Source organism: Heptranchias perlo, chromosome 12, assembly GCF_035084215.1.
Source record: "Heptranchias perlo isolate sHepPer1 chromosome 12, sHepPer1.hap1, whole genome shotgun sequence".
In the NCBI taxonomy this organism is placed as follows: Eukaryota; Metazoa; Chordata; class Chondrichthyes; order Hexanchiformes; family Hexanchidae; genus Heptranchias; species Heptranchias perlo.
Window position 1 is genome coordinate 71,496,447 of NC_090336.1, and position 15,471 is coordinate 71,511,917.

General features: G+C 48.8%; 1 protein-coding gene across 1 annotated transcript in view; it reads right to left on the reverse strand.

Annotated features, from left to right (window-relative positions):
• The window catches only part of parvaa (parvin, alpha a), a 126,399-nt gene that overhangs the window by 38,045 nt on the left and 72,883 nt on the right, over positions 1 to 15,471 (reverse strand). Inside the window, exons 2-3 of the mRNA XM_067994248.1 lie at positions 2,361 to 2,450; positions 2,200 to 2,270 (exon numbers count right to left, since the gene is read on the reverse strand). Of these exons, the coding sequence (XP_067850349.1) occupies positions 2,200 to 2,270; positions 2,361 to 2,450 (161 nt within the window). The remainder of the gene's footprint in view (positions 1 to 2,199; positions 2,271 to 2,360; positions 2,451 to 15,471) is intronic.

The following is a 15,471-nucleotide window of genomic DNA, read 5'->3' on the forward strand; positions in this document are numbered from 1 at the left end:
ATCACATTTGTCCGCCCCGTTCCCATATCCTTCCAGCCCCCTTTTTCCTTCAGTCCCCCCTCTCCGATCTAATCTTCAATATTGACACTAGTTTCTGCCTCAACCACTAGTCCTGGAGTGAATCCCACAGCCTCACAACTCTTTGTGTGAAGATGTTTCTCCTGTTCTAAATATCTTACCTCTGGCCCCTCGTTCTTGAGCCCCTCGACTAATGGAGACACTCTGCTTCTATCTACTCTGTCCCGTCCATTCATCATTGTAAACACTTATAAGAACATAAGAAATAGGAGCAGGAGTAGGCCAATCGGCCCCTCGAGCCTGCTCCGCCATTCAATAAGATCATGGCTGATCTGATCCGAACCTCAAATCTAATCTAAAAACTTCTATCGTATCGCTCCCTAATCTGCATTGTTCCAGCAAACAATGCACAGCTCATCATGATTCTCAAAGTGCTTCATGCACAATAAATGATGCTCGTTGTTACGTAGACAAATGCGCCACCCATTTTGTGCACAGCAAGATCCAATGACTAGCCACAAATTCAATCATCAGTTAATAGGGAAGATTTTCTTGGGTCTGTGGGCTGGCGCCCGGACACAGCAAATGTCGGAAAATCGCACGGGTTCCTTTAGGAAACATAGGAACAGGAGTCGGCCATTCAGCCCCTCGTGCCTGCTCCGCCATTTGATAAGATCATGGCTGATCTGTGATCTAACTCCATATACCTGCCTTTGGCCCATATCCCTTAATACCTTTGGTTGCCAAAAGGCTATCTATCTCAGATTTAAATTTAGCAATTGAGCTAGTATCAATTGCCGTTTGCGGAAGAGAGTTCCAAACTTCTACCACCCTTTGTGTGTAGAAATGTTTTCTAATCTCGCTCCTGAAAGGTCTGGCTCTAATTTTTAGACTGTGCCCCCTACTCCTAGAATCTCCAACCAGCGGAAATAGTTTCTCTCTATCCACCCTATCCGTTCCCCTTAATATCTTATAAACTTCGATCAGATCACCTCTTAACCTTCGAAACTCCAGAGAATACAACCCCAATTTGTGTAATCTCTCCTCGTAACTTAACCCTTGAAGTCCGGGTATCATTCTAGTAAACCTACGCTGCACTCCCTCCAAGGCCAATATGTCCTTCCGAAGGTGCGGTGCCCAGAACTGCTCACAGTACTCCAGGTGCGGTCTAACCCAGGGTTTTGTATATCTGCAGCATAACTTCTGCCCCCTTGTACTCCAGTCCTCGAGATATGAAGGCCAGCATTCCATTAGCCTTATTGTCCAAAGAAAAAAACATGCAGATTTTTCAAAGGGCACAGAGGGAGACATCCTCTTCCCTCAGAGGTCCGCTGCAGTTAGTTTCCGGTCTCAGCTCGGAGTGACTTCCCTCCCCGCAGTGGCCCGGGAGCACAGCGCAGCCTGAAAGTTGGCCAGGGACAAGGGGACAAAAAAGAAAAGGAAACACTGTGGAATTCCCACTCCACTGAAGATGTCCCTCAGTTGGAGGGCCTGGGCCTACACATGGCCTGCGATGCTCCACATTGTGCTAATATCTGCTTAGGTGGCTCGGTGTTATATTTAGTTTGATAATCGCTCCTGTGAAGCGCCTTGGGACGTTTTACTACGTTAAAGGCGCTATATAAATGCAAGCTGTTGTCCTCATCGTAGGCAGTGGAGGCGTTAGCCCATTTTAGACGAACGGGCGCACGAAGGAACGGCCGATTGCTAGTCTTCAGTAGCCACTGTCAATAAGTGGGTGGCACTCCTGCCTCTGAGGCAGCAAGTCCCCACCACAGGGACTTGAGCACAAAATCGAGGCCGACACTCCAGTGCAGAACTGAGGGAGCGCTGCACTGTCGGAGGCGTCGACTTTAGGGTGCGACGTTAAACCGAGGGCCCCGTCTGGCCCTCTCAGGTGGACGTAAGAGATCCCAGGGCCACTATTCGAAGGAAGAGCAGGGGAGTTCTCCCCGGTGTCCTGGCCAACATTTATCCTTCAACCAACATCACTAAAAACAGATTAATCTGGTTATCACCACATTGTTGTTTGTGGGATCTTGCTGTGCACCAATTGAATGCCGTGTTTCCTACATTACAACAGTGGCTACGCTTCAAAAGTGCGTCATTGGCTCCAAAGAGCTTTGGGACGTCCTGGTGTTACGAAAGGCGCTGTATAAACGCAAGTCTTTCTGTCCTTACCTTGATCAGTTCTTGGAGCTTGGGGTCATTTTTCGAGTTCGGGTCGAGCATTGTACGAACTTCATTTTCCTCTGGAAATAGGACAATTACACAATAACTAAAGCAGTACTCGAAAGCAGCACGTGGCTCGTCTCATCCGACTCAAGGAGGAATGATCTTACCCAGCATCGTGTCCTCACGGTCCAGTTCGATGGGGATAGGGCTGAGGGGCAAGTTGATGGCATTTTTCCCTTCTTCTTGGAGCTCTGACACTGCGGGAGAGACACACGCACAAGTTTGAAGACCGACTTCGATGAAACAGCCAGACCCTTTTTGCACAGTCACCTTTAAGAGACGACAACGATACAAAAAAATAAACGGGCCGGTCAGTGGAAGTCCACCTGGCCCATCGAGCCGGCCCCTCACGGCTGTGATGCGTGAAGGGGGCGGGGTGTTTGGCGGCAGGCAGTCGTGCGATGAAACCACCAAGGAATATGTCCAAACCAGAATTGGCAACCTTGACAACCGGTGGGGGGGTGGGGGGGAAGAAAGCAAATCTGGAAAATTCCTCCCCCACTGCCACAGGCAATGGAGAATAGTCCACGAGATCTCACTCACCCTGCTTACACGACCTGATAGTTCACCTAGCTTTTATAAAATGCGATCGCCAACCCAGCCAGGAGCTGGTTCAGCTCTCCTTATAAAAGGGAGTCAGCACTCGCCACAAGGGCTAGCAACTTGTTCCACATGTCTACTAACATCTGGATAAAGGAGACACGTACAACATCTGACCCTAGCCCCAGCATCGCGTAACTTGAACATTGGAACAGGAGTAGGCCATTCAGCCCCTCGTGCCTGCTCCGCCATTTGATAAGATCATGGCTGATCTGTGATCTAACTCCATATACCTGCCTTTGGCCCATATCCCTTAATATCCTTTGGTTGCCAAAAAGCTATCCATCTCAGATTTAAATTTAGCAAATCGAGCTAGTGTCAATTGCCGTTTGCGGAAGAGAGTTCCAAACTTCTACCACCCTTTGTGTGTAGAAATGTTTTCTAATCTCGCTCCTGAAAGGTCTGGCTCTAATTTTTAGACTGTGCCCCCTACTCCTAGAATCCCCAACCAGCGGAAATAGTTTCCCTCTATCCACCCTATCCGTTCCCCTTAATATCTTATAAACTTCGATCAGATCACCCCTTAACCTTCGAAACTCCAGAGAATACAACCCCAATTTGTGTAATCTCTCCTCGTAACTTAACCCTTGAAGTCCGGGTATCATTCTAGTAAACCTACGCTGCACTCCCTCCAAGGCCAATATGTCCTTCCGAAGGTGCGGTGCCCAGAACTGCTCACAGTACTCCAGGTGCGGTCCAACCAGGGTTTTGTATAGCTGCAGCATAACTTCTGCCCCCTTGTACTCCAGTCCTCGAGATATAAAGGCCAGCATTCCATTAGCCTTATTGATTATTTTCTGCACCTGTTCATGACACTTCAATGATCGATGTACCTGAACCCCTAAGTCCCTTTTGGACGTCCACTGTTTTTAACCCCTGGTCTTCACCAATCCATCAAAGTGAAATAATATCTCAATAGGAACACAATCTAGCCTTTTAATGATTTCGGAGAACTCTATCAAACTCCATGCATCTCTAAAGCGAACATGCACAGCTTCTTAAGCCTGAGTAAGTATGATTGTTCAAAGAAAGCAAGAACTGGCATTATATAATATCTGTCACAACCTCAGGACGTCCCAAAGCGCTTTACGGCCAACGAAGTACTTTTGAAGTGTTGTCACGTATGAAATGCAGTGGCCAATTTGCGCACAGCAAGATCCCACCAACAGCAATGAGACAAATGACCTGATAATCCATTTAGTTGTTGGTTGAGATATAAATATTGGCCCAGGACACCTGGGAGAACTCCCCCTGCTCCACTTTGAAATAGTGGTCATGGGATCTTTTACATCCACCTGAGAGGGACGGGACAGGGCCTCGGTTTAACGTCACATCCCGAAAGACGGCACCCCCGACAGTGCGGCGCTCCCCTCAGTACCGCACCGAGCGTCGGCCGAGATCGCGCGTTCGGGTCTCCGGAGCGGGACTTCAACCCGCAACTTTCTGACTCAGAGGTGAGAGATCTACTCACTGAGCCGCGGACGACTCATTTCTTGGGAACCGTTCTCGTGCCCTTCCTCCGAACCTTATAGGATCATAGAATCATAGCCCAACATGTCCATGTCGCCCAGTTTATACCACTAAGCTAGTCCCAGTTGCCTGCACTTGGCCCATATCCCTCTATACCCATCTTACCCATGTAACTGTCCAAATGCTTTTTAAAAGACAAAATTGTACCCGCCTCTACTACTGCCTCTGGCAGCTCGTTCCAGACACTCACCACCCTATGAGTGGAAAAAATTGCCCCTCTGGACCCTTTTGTATCTCTCCCCTCTCACCTTAAATCTATGCCCCCTCGTTATAGACTCCCCTACCTTTGGGAAAAGATTTTGACTATCTACCTTATCTATGCCCCTCATTATTTTATAGACTTCTATAAGATCACCCCTTAACCTCCTACTCTCCAGGGAAAAAAGTCCCAGTCTATCCAACCTCTCCCTGTAAGTCAAACCATCAAGTCCCGGTAGCATCCTAGTAAATCTTTTCTGCACTCTTTCTAGTTTAATAATATCCTTTCTATAATAGGGTGACCAGAACTGCACACAGTATTCCAAGTGTGGCCTTACTAATGTCTTGTACAACTTCAACAAGACATCCCAACTCCTGTATTCAATGTTCTGACCAATAAAACCAAGCATGCCGAATGCCTTCTTCACCACCCTATCCGCCTTTTCCAAAGCCTCCACATCACCCACCAGGTGAGGGGACCAAAAGCAGACGCGGTATTCGAAACGTGGTCTCATGCAAGGACACTTCAGATTTCTGAAGCAGAAAGAGAGAGAGACCCCCCTCCCACTTTCCTTTCCAAACTGTCGGACTTGTACTTTGTTTGGTTCAACATCACATAAATCTTCAATTACCCTCAAAGTCTACAATCAACACGAGGAATGGTTCAAAAAAACACACACACCCCAGAAGGGCAGTGGTTTGAATCCAATTCGTTTACGAGTGGAACAGCGTCACAGAAGCAACTGAGAATGTACAAATAGAACATAAGAAATAGGAGCAGGAGTAGGCCAATCGGCCCCTCGAGCCTGCTCCGCCATTCAATAAGATCACGGCTGATCTGATCCTAACCTCAAATCTGAAGAACACAAGAAGTAGGAGCAGGACCCGGCCACTCAGCCCCTGGGCCCGCTCCACCACCCACAGGGCCTTGACCGATCCGAACTCAGCTTCATGTCCAATTTCCTGCCCGCTCCCCGTAACCCCTAATTCCCTTTACTTCTAGGGAACTGTCTATTTCTGTTTTAAATTTATTTAATGATGCAGCTTCCTGGGGCAGCAAATTCCACAGACCTACTACCCTCTGAGTGAAGAAGTTTCTCCTCATCTCAGTTTTGAAAGAGCAGCCCCTTATTCTAAGATTATGCCCCCTGGTTCTAGTTTCACCCATCCTTGGGAACATCCTTACCACATCCACCCGATCAAGCCCCTTCACAATCTTATATGTTTCAATAAGATCGCCTCTCATTCTTCTGAACTCCAATGAGTCGAGTCCCAATCTACTCAACCTCTCCTCATATGTCCGCCCCCTCATCCCCGGGATTAACCGAGTGAACCTTCTTTGTACTGCCTCGAGAGCAAGTATGTCTTTTCTTAAGTATGGAGACCAAAACTGTATGCAGTATTCCAGGTGCGGTCTCACCAATACCTTATATAACTGCAGCAATACCTCATAAATAGAAAACTTCTTCAACAGGTTTAGGAGAGAGAGGAAAAAAGGCTGTAATACAAATTCACGAGAACGGAATCAGGGGAAAAACTCTCCAGTGGCTGGAGTCATACCTAGCACAAAGGAAGATGGTAGTGGTTGTTGGAGGCCAATCATCTCAGCCCCAGGACATTGCTGCAGGAGTTCCTCAGGGCAGTGTCCTAGGCCCAACCATCTTCAGCTGCTTCATCAATGACCTTCCCTCCATCATAAGGTCAGAAATGGGGATGTTCGCTGATGATTGCACAGTGTTCAGTTCCATTCGCAACCCCTCAAATAATGAAGCAGTCCGAGCCTGCATGCAGCAAGACCTGGACAACACCCAGGCTTGGGATGTCCTGAGGTTGTGAAAGGCGCTATATAAATGCAATTTGTTTCTTTCTTTACACGATACACAATGCATCATTTTGCTAAGGTGTCCCTTTGAGGCGACAAAATCTAACTGTTGTTAAATAAAAAGAGGTCGAGGTAAATAAAGGGTTTAATTGCTGATTGGAGGGGGCTCGTTAATTTCAGGCTCCAGGTTAATGACATTCTTTCCCCATTTTTTTTTAAAAAGATCATTTTTCAAAGGAACATAGGAACAGGAGTAGGCCATTCAGCCCCTCGTGCCTGCTCCGCCATTTGATAAGATCATGGCTGATCTGTGATCTAACTCCATATACCTGCCTTTGGCCCATATCCCTTAATACCTTTGGTTGCCAAAAAGCTATCTATCTCAGATTTAAATTTAGCAATTGAGCTAGTATCAATTGCCGTTTGTGGAAGAGAGTTCCAAACTTCTACCACCCTTTGTGTGTAGAAATGTTTTCTAATCTCGCTCCTGAAAGGTCTGGCTCTAATTTTTAGACTGTGCCCCCTACTCCTAGAATCCCCAACCAGCGGAAATAGTTTCTCTCTATCCACCCTATCCGTTCCCCTTAATATCTTATAAACTTCGATCAGATCACCCCTTAACCTTCGAAACTCCAGAGAATACAATCCCAATTTGTGTAATCTCTCCTCGTAACTTAACCCTTGAAGTCCGGGTATCATTCTAGTAAACCTACGCTGCACTCCCTCCAAGGCCAATATGTCCTTCCGAAGGTGCGGTGCCCAGAACTGCTCACAGTACTCCAGGTGCGGTCTAACCAGGGTTTTGTATAGCTGCAGCATAACTTCTGCCCCCTTGTACTCCAGTCCTCGAGATATACAGGCCAGCATTCCATTTGCCTTATTGATTATTTTCTGCATCTGTTCATGACACTTCAATGATCGATGTACCTGAACCCCTAAGTCCCTTTGGACATCCACTGTTTTTAACTTTTTACCATTTAGAAAGTACCCTGTTCTATCCTTTTTTGATCCAAAGTGGATGACCTCACATGAGGGGCATAGATAAGATCGATAGTCAAAATCTTTTCCCAAAGGTAGGGGAGTCTATAACGAGGGGGCACAGATTTAAGGTGAGAGGGGAGAGATACAAAAGGGTCCAGAGGGGCAATTTTTTCACTCAAAGGGTGGTGAGTGTCTGGAACGAGCTGCCAGAGGCAGTAGTAGAGGCGGGTACAATTTTGTCTTTTAAAAAGCATTTGGACAGTTACATGGGTAAGATGGGTATAGAGGGATATGGGCCAAGTGCAGGCAATTGGGACTAGCTTAGTGGTATAAACTGGGCGACATGGACATGTTGGGCCGAAGGGCCTGTTTCCATGTTGTAACTTCTATGATTCTATGATTTGTCTGCATTGAATTCCATTTGCCACAGTTTTGCCCATTCACCTAATCTATCAATATCGCTTTGTAATTTTATGTTTTCATCTACACTGCTTACAATGCCACCAATCTTTGTGTTGTCGGCAAACTTAGATATGAGACTTTCTATGCCTTCATCTAAGTAGTTAATAAATATTGTGAATAATTGAGGCCCCAAGACAGATCCCTGCGGGACTCCACTAGTCACATCCTGTCAATGTGAGATCATCTGTAACAAAGAACGAACTTGTTCACACAAAGACTGAATGGGAATGGTCTTCTGGGTTGATTCATGGTGGGTCAGACCCTAGATTCAAAATTCATAATCATCCAGAGCTTGCACGAACAGCACCTTTTACAGAAAAAACACAACACAAGGCACAATGGATATTGAGCCAAAGGAGGAGATATTAGGAGGGGCGATCGAAACCTGGATCAAAAAGGTGGGTTTCAGAAAGGCCTTAAAAGAGAGTCAGAGGAACGGTTAATCCCGGGGATGAGGGGGCTGACATATGAGGAGAGGTTGAGTAGATTGGGACTCTACTCATTGGAGTTCAGAAGAATGAGAGGCAATCTTATTGAAACATATAAGATTGTGAAGGGGCTTGATCGGGTGGATGCGGTAAGGATGTTCCCAAGGATGGGTGAAACTAGAACTAGGGGGCATAATCTTAGAATGAGGGGCTGCTCTTTCAAAACTGAGATGAGGAGAAACTTCTTCACTCAGAGGGTAGTCGGTCTGTGGAATTTGCTGCCCCAGGAAGCTACATCATTAAATAAATTTAAAACAGAAATAGACAGTTTCCGAGAAATAAAGGGAATTAGGGGTTACGGGGAGCGGGCAGGAAATTGGACATGAATTTAGATTTGAGGTTCGGATCAGATCAGCCATGATCTTATTGAATGGCGGAGCAGGCTCGAGGGGCCGATTGGCCGACTCCTGCTCCTATTCCTTCTGTTCTTATGGGAGCGCAGAGGGGCATGGTGATAGGGCTAGGGCAGGTCAGAGTGATAGGGCCACCGAGTGAGGAGCGGGGCCACCGAGGGACTTAAAATTGACGATTCCTGGCCTGGAGAGCAAACGCCAGCACGGACTGGTTGGGCCGAATGGCCTATTTCCATGTTGCAACTTCTATGTATTTCCACGACTCCTTTGTGACGAGTATCAGAATTTCAAAAGTTTCATCCCGAGTCTCTCCTTCTCAGTTGCGTTGAAGTCCGTAAGTCTCCCGAGATAATCTTCACTGGTTAATACTTTGAGGAAGTAATTGTCGGGTATATTGATTATTTTCCGTGCATCCTCATTTTATTCCTTTGAGGTTCTTGTCTCTTCCCCAAATGACACTTTTATCGTTACAATATCGCAAGTCCGTTGATGTGTTTAGCGTCTGTGGGCCACGCCTGTTTCTAGATTCCTCTTTGCACTTTTTAAACTCTTGATATGATTCCAAAGCTTCCTGTGGAACCTCTCATCTTTCTCCCTGCAGGCTTTATGAGGTCCATTTTTCATTCTTATTTTGTTTTGAATTGTTTTGGCAAACCAAGCTTCCTTAGTTGACTAATTCCAGTGATGACTCATCCCACATTCTGCACAAAGACAGGCAAGCATTGTAACAGTGTCGATGGAAGCATAAAACTACAGAGAGATATTAATAGATTAAGTGAATGGGCAAAACTGTGGCAAATGGATTTCAATGTAGACAAGTGTGAGGTCATCCACTCTGCTCCGAAAAAGGAATCGAACAGAGTACTTTCTAAATGGTGAAAAGCTCGAAACAGCGGAGATCCAAAGAGATTTAGCAGTCCACGTACATAGATCAAAATGTCACGGCCAGGTACGGAAAATAATCAAAAAGTCTAATGGAATGCTGGCCTTTATATCTGGAGGACTAGAATACAAGGGGGCAGAAGTTATGCTGCAGCTATACAAAACCCTGGGTTAGACCGCACCTGGAGTACTGTGAGCAGTTCTGGGCACCGCACCTTCGGAAGGACATATTGGCCTTGGAGGGAGTGCAGCGTAGGTTTACTGGAATGATACCCGGACTTCAAAGGTTAAGTTACGAGGAGCGATTACACAAACTAGGGTTATATTCCCTGGAATTTTTTTTTTTATTATTCGTTCATGGGATGTGGGCGTCGCTGGCGAGGCCGGCATTTATTGCCCATCCCTAATTGGCCTTGAGAAGGTGGTGGTGAGCCGCCTTCTTGAACCGCTGCAGTCCGTGTGGTGACGGTTCTCCCACAGTGCTGTTAGGAAGGGAGTTCCAGGATTTTGACCCAGCGACGATGAAGGAACGGCGATATATTTCCAAGTCGGGATGGTGCGTGACTTGGAGGGGAACGTGCAGGTGGTGTTCCCATGCGCCTGCTGCCCTTGTCCTTCTAGGTGGTAGAGGTCGCGGGTTTGGGAGGTGCTGTCGAAGAAGCCTTGGCGAGTTGCTGCCGTGCATCCTGTGGATGGTACACACTGCAGCCACGGTGCGCCGGTGGTGAAGGGAGTGAATGTTTAGGGTGGTGGATGGGGTGCCAATCAAGCGGGCTGCTTTGTCCTGGATGGTGTCGAGCTTCTTGAGTGTTGTTGGAGCTGCACTCATCCAGGCAAGTGGAGAGTATTCCATCACACTCCTGACTTGTGCCTTGTAGATGGTGGAAAGGCTTTGCGGAGTCAGGAGGTGAGTCACTCGCCGCAGAATACCCAGCCTCTGACCTGCTCTAGTAGCCACAGTATTTATATGGCTGGAAACACTTCTACACGCAAAGGGTGGGAGAAGTTTGGAAAACTCTTCCGCAAATGGCAGTTGATACTAGCTCAATTGTTAATTTTGATAGATTTTTGTTAACCAAAGGTATTAAGGCTTATGGGGCTAAGGCGGGTATGTGGAGTTAGGTCACAAATCGGCCATGATCGCATTCAATAGCCTCAAGGGGCTAATTGGCCGACTCCTATTCCTATGTTCCTATCTGGTGTAGGCTTGCCTTCTATTGGGGTAAACCAGAGTATGCAAGAATAAGTGGTTATGTTACTGGACCAGTCAACCAGAGGCTTGGGTAATAATCCAAGGACCTCGAGTTCAAACCCCACCATGGGCAGTTTGAGAATTTGTTAACCAAAGGAATAGGGGGCATAATCTTAGAATATAAGGTATATATTGCTGCAGTTATATAAGGTATTGGTGAGACCGCACCTGGAATACTGCATACAGTTTTGGTCTCCATACTTAAGAAAAGACATACTTGCTCTCGAGGCAGTACAAAGAAGGTTCACTCGGTTAATCCCGGGGATGAGGGGGCGGACATATGAGGAGAGGTTGAGTAGATTGGGACTCTACTCATTGGAGTTCAGAAGAATGAGAGGCGATCTTATTGAAACATATAAGATTGTGAAGGGGCTTGATCGGGTGGATGCGGTAAGGATGTTCCCAAGGATGGGTGAAACTAGAACTAGGGGGCATAATCTTAGAATAAGGGGCTGCTCTTTCAAAACTGAGATGAGGAGAAACTTCTTCACTCAGAGGGTAGTAGGTCTGTGGAATTTGCTGCCCCAGGAAGCTGTGGAAGCTCCATCATTAAATAAATTTAAAACAGAAATAGACAGTTTCCAAGAAGTAAAGGGAATTCGGGGTTACGGGGAGCGGGCAGGAAATTGGACATGAAGCTGAGTTCGGATCGGTCAAGGCCCTGTGGGTGGCGGAGAGGGCCCAGGGGCTGAGTGGCCGGGTCCTGCTCCTGCTTCTTGTGTTCTTCAGATTTGAGGTTAGGATCAGATCAGCCATGATCTTATTGAATGGCGGAGCAGGCTCGAGGGGCCGATTGGCCGACTCCTGCTCCTATTTCTTACGTTCTTAATTTGAATTAATCTGGAATTGAAAAGCTGGTGTCAGTAAAAGTGAGGATGAAGCTGTTGGATTGTGTTAAAAAGCCAACTGGGCCACTAATGTCTTTTAGGGGAAGGAATAACTTGCCACTAACTTCCCCGGGTCTGGGCCTATATGTGACTCCAATCCCACACCAACGTGGTTGACTCTTAACCGCCCTCTGAAGCGGCCTAGCAATCAACTAAGTTATATTAAAGATAGAAGGCCCACCACCACCTACTGAAGGGGGCAACTGGGGACGGGCAATACCGGCCGGCCTTGCCAGCAACGCCCACATCCCGAGAATACATATTTTTCTCCAAGGACGAGACTTTTTAAGTTTTGCACAGGCAGGACGTCCCAACTGAAGGTGTTCTGGGGAGGGCGAGAAACAAAATGTCCAACAACGATGAGACACGTAACCTTTTCCTTTTCACCACCCCCCTCCTTTCAGCCAGCTGTGCAAAACCGTTCCCAACATCCCAGCACGACGGGCCGAATGGATTCCTTCCGTGCCGTATCGTCCTACGATTCACCTGCCGATCTCAGCCCTGCCCTGTCGGGAGTGCAGAAAAGACCACGTGCGTGATCAGCGCATCAATACGTGAACCAGATTGAGTTATCGCGGAGCGACTGACAGCCGCGTTGGCTTTTAAAAGGGGAGAAACACTTTGCGGGTGCTCGTCGTTCGGTGAATTTGCGCTAATGCAGTGATGTCTGGGTTGAAAAGTGCATGTAAAAGCAGAGTGTTAGTGGCAAGTTATTTGATTTGCAAATGTCTTGGCTCGGAGTCAGTGGCTAATGGAATGATTGTAATGTTTCTTTCATTAAAGAGCTTCCTGTCGAGTCCAATAGAAGATTAGACCAGTGATGGCAAGGAGCCCTTCTCCGACGGACGTGCTCACAAGTCGCATGACAGTGCGGCCGCGGGGATAGATCCCGTAGCGTCTGGGCAGCGTCACACCTCCCAAACAAGCTACTCACTCCCCCCCCCCCTGCTGGAGACTTCTCGCACAAAGAGAGCAAAATAACCCCCACCCAAGAGGTTTGCTGCTGACCAGCGTGCAAGGCCATTGGGTGCAAACAGCTGACATGCTCCCTGCAGTTGAATAGCCGGCCGTCACTGCTTTGTCCCGACCTCGCACGTGGAATGGGTTGGGGTTGGGTGAGGGACTGGAGGGAGTCATTTCTTTTTTTGCTGGATAAAAAATATGGAGTGAGAACTGAACACTCACAATGAGGGCACGGGAGGCGTTTATTTTTGCCCATTCACGGGTTGAGAGAGCGAGCGCGCGAGAGAGAGAGAGAGCGCGAGAGAGAGAGAGAGAGAGCGCGAGAGAGAGAGAGCTCGAGAGAGAGCGAGAGAGCGAGAGAGAGCGAGAGAGAGCGAGAGCGCACGAGAGAGAGCGAGAGAGAGAGCGAGAGAGCGAGAGAGAGAGCGCGAGAGAGCGAGCGCGCGAGAGAGAGAGCGCGAGAGAGAGAGCGCGAGAGAGAGAGCGCGAGAGAGAGAGCGCGAGAGAGAGAGCGCGAGAGAGAGAGCGCGAGAGAGAGAGCGCGAGAGAGAGAGCGCGAGAGAGAGAGCGCGAGAGAGAGAGCGCGAGAGAGAGAGCGCGCGAGAGAGAGAGCGCGAGAGAGAGAGCGCGAGAGAGAGAGCGCGAGAGAGAGAGAGAGAGAGCGCGAGAGAGAGAGAGCGCGAGAGAGAGAGAGAGAGAGCGCGCGAGAGCGAGACAGAGCGAGCGCGCGAGAGAGAGCGCGCGAGAGAGCGCGCGAGAGAGAGAGCGCGAGAGAGAGCGCGCGAGAGAGAGAGAGCGAGAGAGAGCGCGCGCGAGAGAGAGCGCGCGCGAGAGAGAGCGAGCGCGAGAGAGAGAGAGAGAGCGCGCGAGAGCGAGACAGAGCGAGCGCGCGAGAGAGAGAGCGCGAGAGAGAGCGCGCGAGAGAGAGAGCGCGAGAGAGAGAGCGCGAGAGAGAGAGCGCGAGAGAGAGCGCGAGAGAGAGCGCGAGAGAGAGCGCGAGAGAGAGCGCGAGAGAGAGCGCGAGAGAGAGCGCGCGAGAGAGAGAGCGAGAGCGCGAGAGAGAGAGAGAGAGAGAGAGAGCGCGCGAGAGCGAGACAGAGCGAGCGCGAGAGAGAGCGCGCGAGAGAGAGCGCGCGAGAGAGAGCGCGCGAGAGAGAGCGCGCGCGAGAGAGAGAGCGCGCGCGAGAGAGCACGCGCGAGAGAGAGAGAGCGAGAGAGAGCGCGCGAGAGAGAGAGAGCGAGAGAGAGAGCGCGCGCGAGAGAGCGCGCGCGAGAGAGAGAGAGCACGCGCGAGAGAGAGAGCGCGCGCGAGAGAGAGAGAGAGAGAGAGAGAGAGAGAGCGCGCGCGCGCGCGCGCGAGAGAGAGAGAGCGCGCGCGAGAGAGAGAGAGCGCGCGCGAGAGAGAGAGCGAGAGAGAGAGCGCGCGAGAGAGAGCGCGCGAGAGAGAGAGCGCGAGAGAGAGAGAGCGCGAGAGAGAGAGAGAGCGCGAGAGAGAGAGAGCGCGAGAGAGAGAGAGCGCGAGAGAGAGAGAGCGCGAGAGAGAGAGAGCGCGAGAGAGAGAGAGCGCGAGAGAGAGAGAGCGCGAGAGAGAGAGAGCGCGAGAGAGAGAGAGCGTGACGTGAAAGCAGGAAATGGGATTATATCCATGGAGATCTCCCCATAACTCTCATTGGGAACGCCAAAGTGGTTCAGGCCTCAAGTTTGTGATTGCAATGCACAGCTGTTTCACGAACCTCGTGCATCAGAGAAGCCACGAGAGGCAGCTCTCGGCTCAACCCGGCGAGAGTAAGTGACCGCGTACAGCACAGGAGGAGGCCATTCGGCCCATCGTGCCTGTGCCCGGCTCTTTGAAAGAGCTATCCAATTGGTCCCACTCCCCCCTGGACTTTCCCCATAGCCCTGCAAATTTCTCCCCTTCATGTCTTTACCCAATTCCCTTACGACTGAATCTACTTCCACCGCCCTTTCAGATCACAATAAAAAAAATTCTCATCTCACTTCTGGTTCTTTTGCAAATTACCTCAACCTCCTGCTCGTGAAAACGGTTTCTCCTTATTTACTCTGTCAAAACCCTTCATGATTTTGAACACCTCTATCAAATCTCCTCTGCTCTAAGGAGAACAATCCCTGCCTCTCAACATAACTGTGTACAGTCGCTGGGATATTTTGTATTGTGTTCCTGGGGGACAGGTCCAAAGTTTACAGACGGTTTACAGAGAACAAACGCATGGTTTGAGTTCAATGTGGTGTGGGATCGAGAACTTACTGCAGACGTGTCCTTCTAGTAAACCTACGCTGCACTCCCTCCAAGGCCAATATGTCCTTCCGAAGGTGCGGTGCCCAGAACTGCTCACAGTACTCCAGGTGTGGTCTAACCAGGGTTTTGTATAGCTGCAGCATAACTTCTGCCCCCTTGTACTCCAGTCCTCCAGATATAAAGGCCAACATTCCATTAGCCTTTTTGATTATTTTCTGCATCTGTTCATGACATTTTAATGATCTATGTGCATGCACCCATAAGTCTCTCCACTGTTTTGAGCTTTTCACCATTTAGAAAGTACTCTGTTCTATCCTTTTTAGGTCTAAAGTGGATGACTTCACACTTGCCTACATTGAAATCCATTTGCCACAGTTTTGCCCATTCACTTAATCTATTAATATCTCTCCGTAATTTTCTGCTTCTGTCTACACTGCTTACAATGCTGCCTATCTTTGTGTCATCGGCAAACTTGGATATGTGGCTCTCTATCCCGTCATCTAAGTCGTTAATAAATACAGTGAATAACTGAGCCCCCGACAC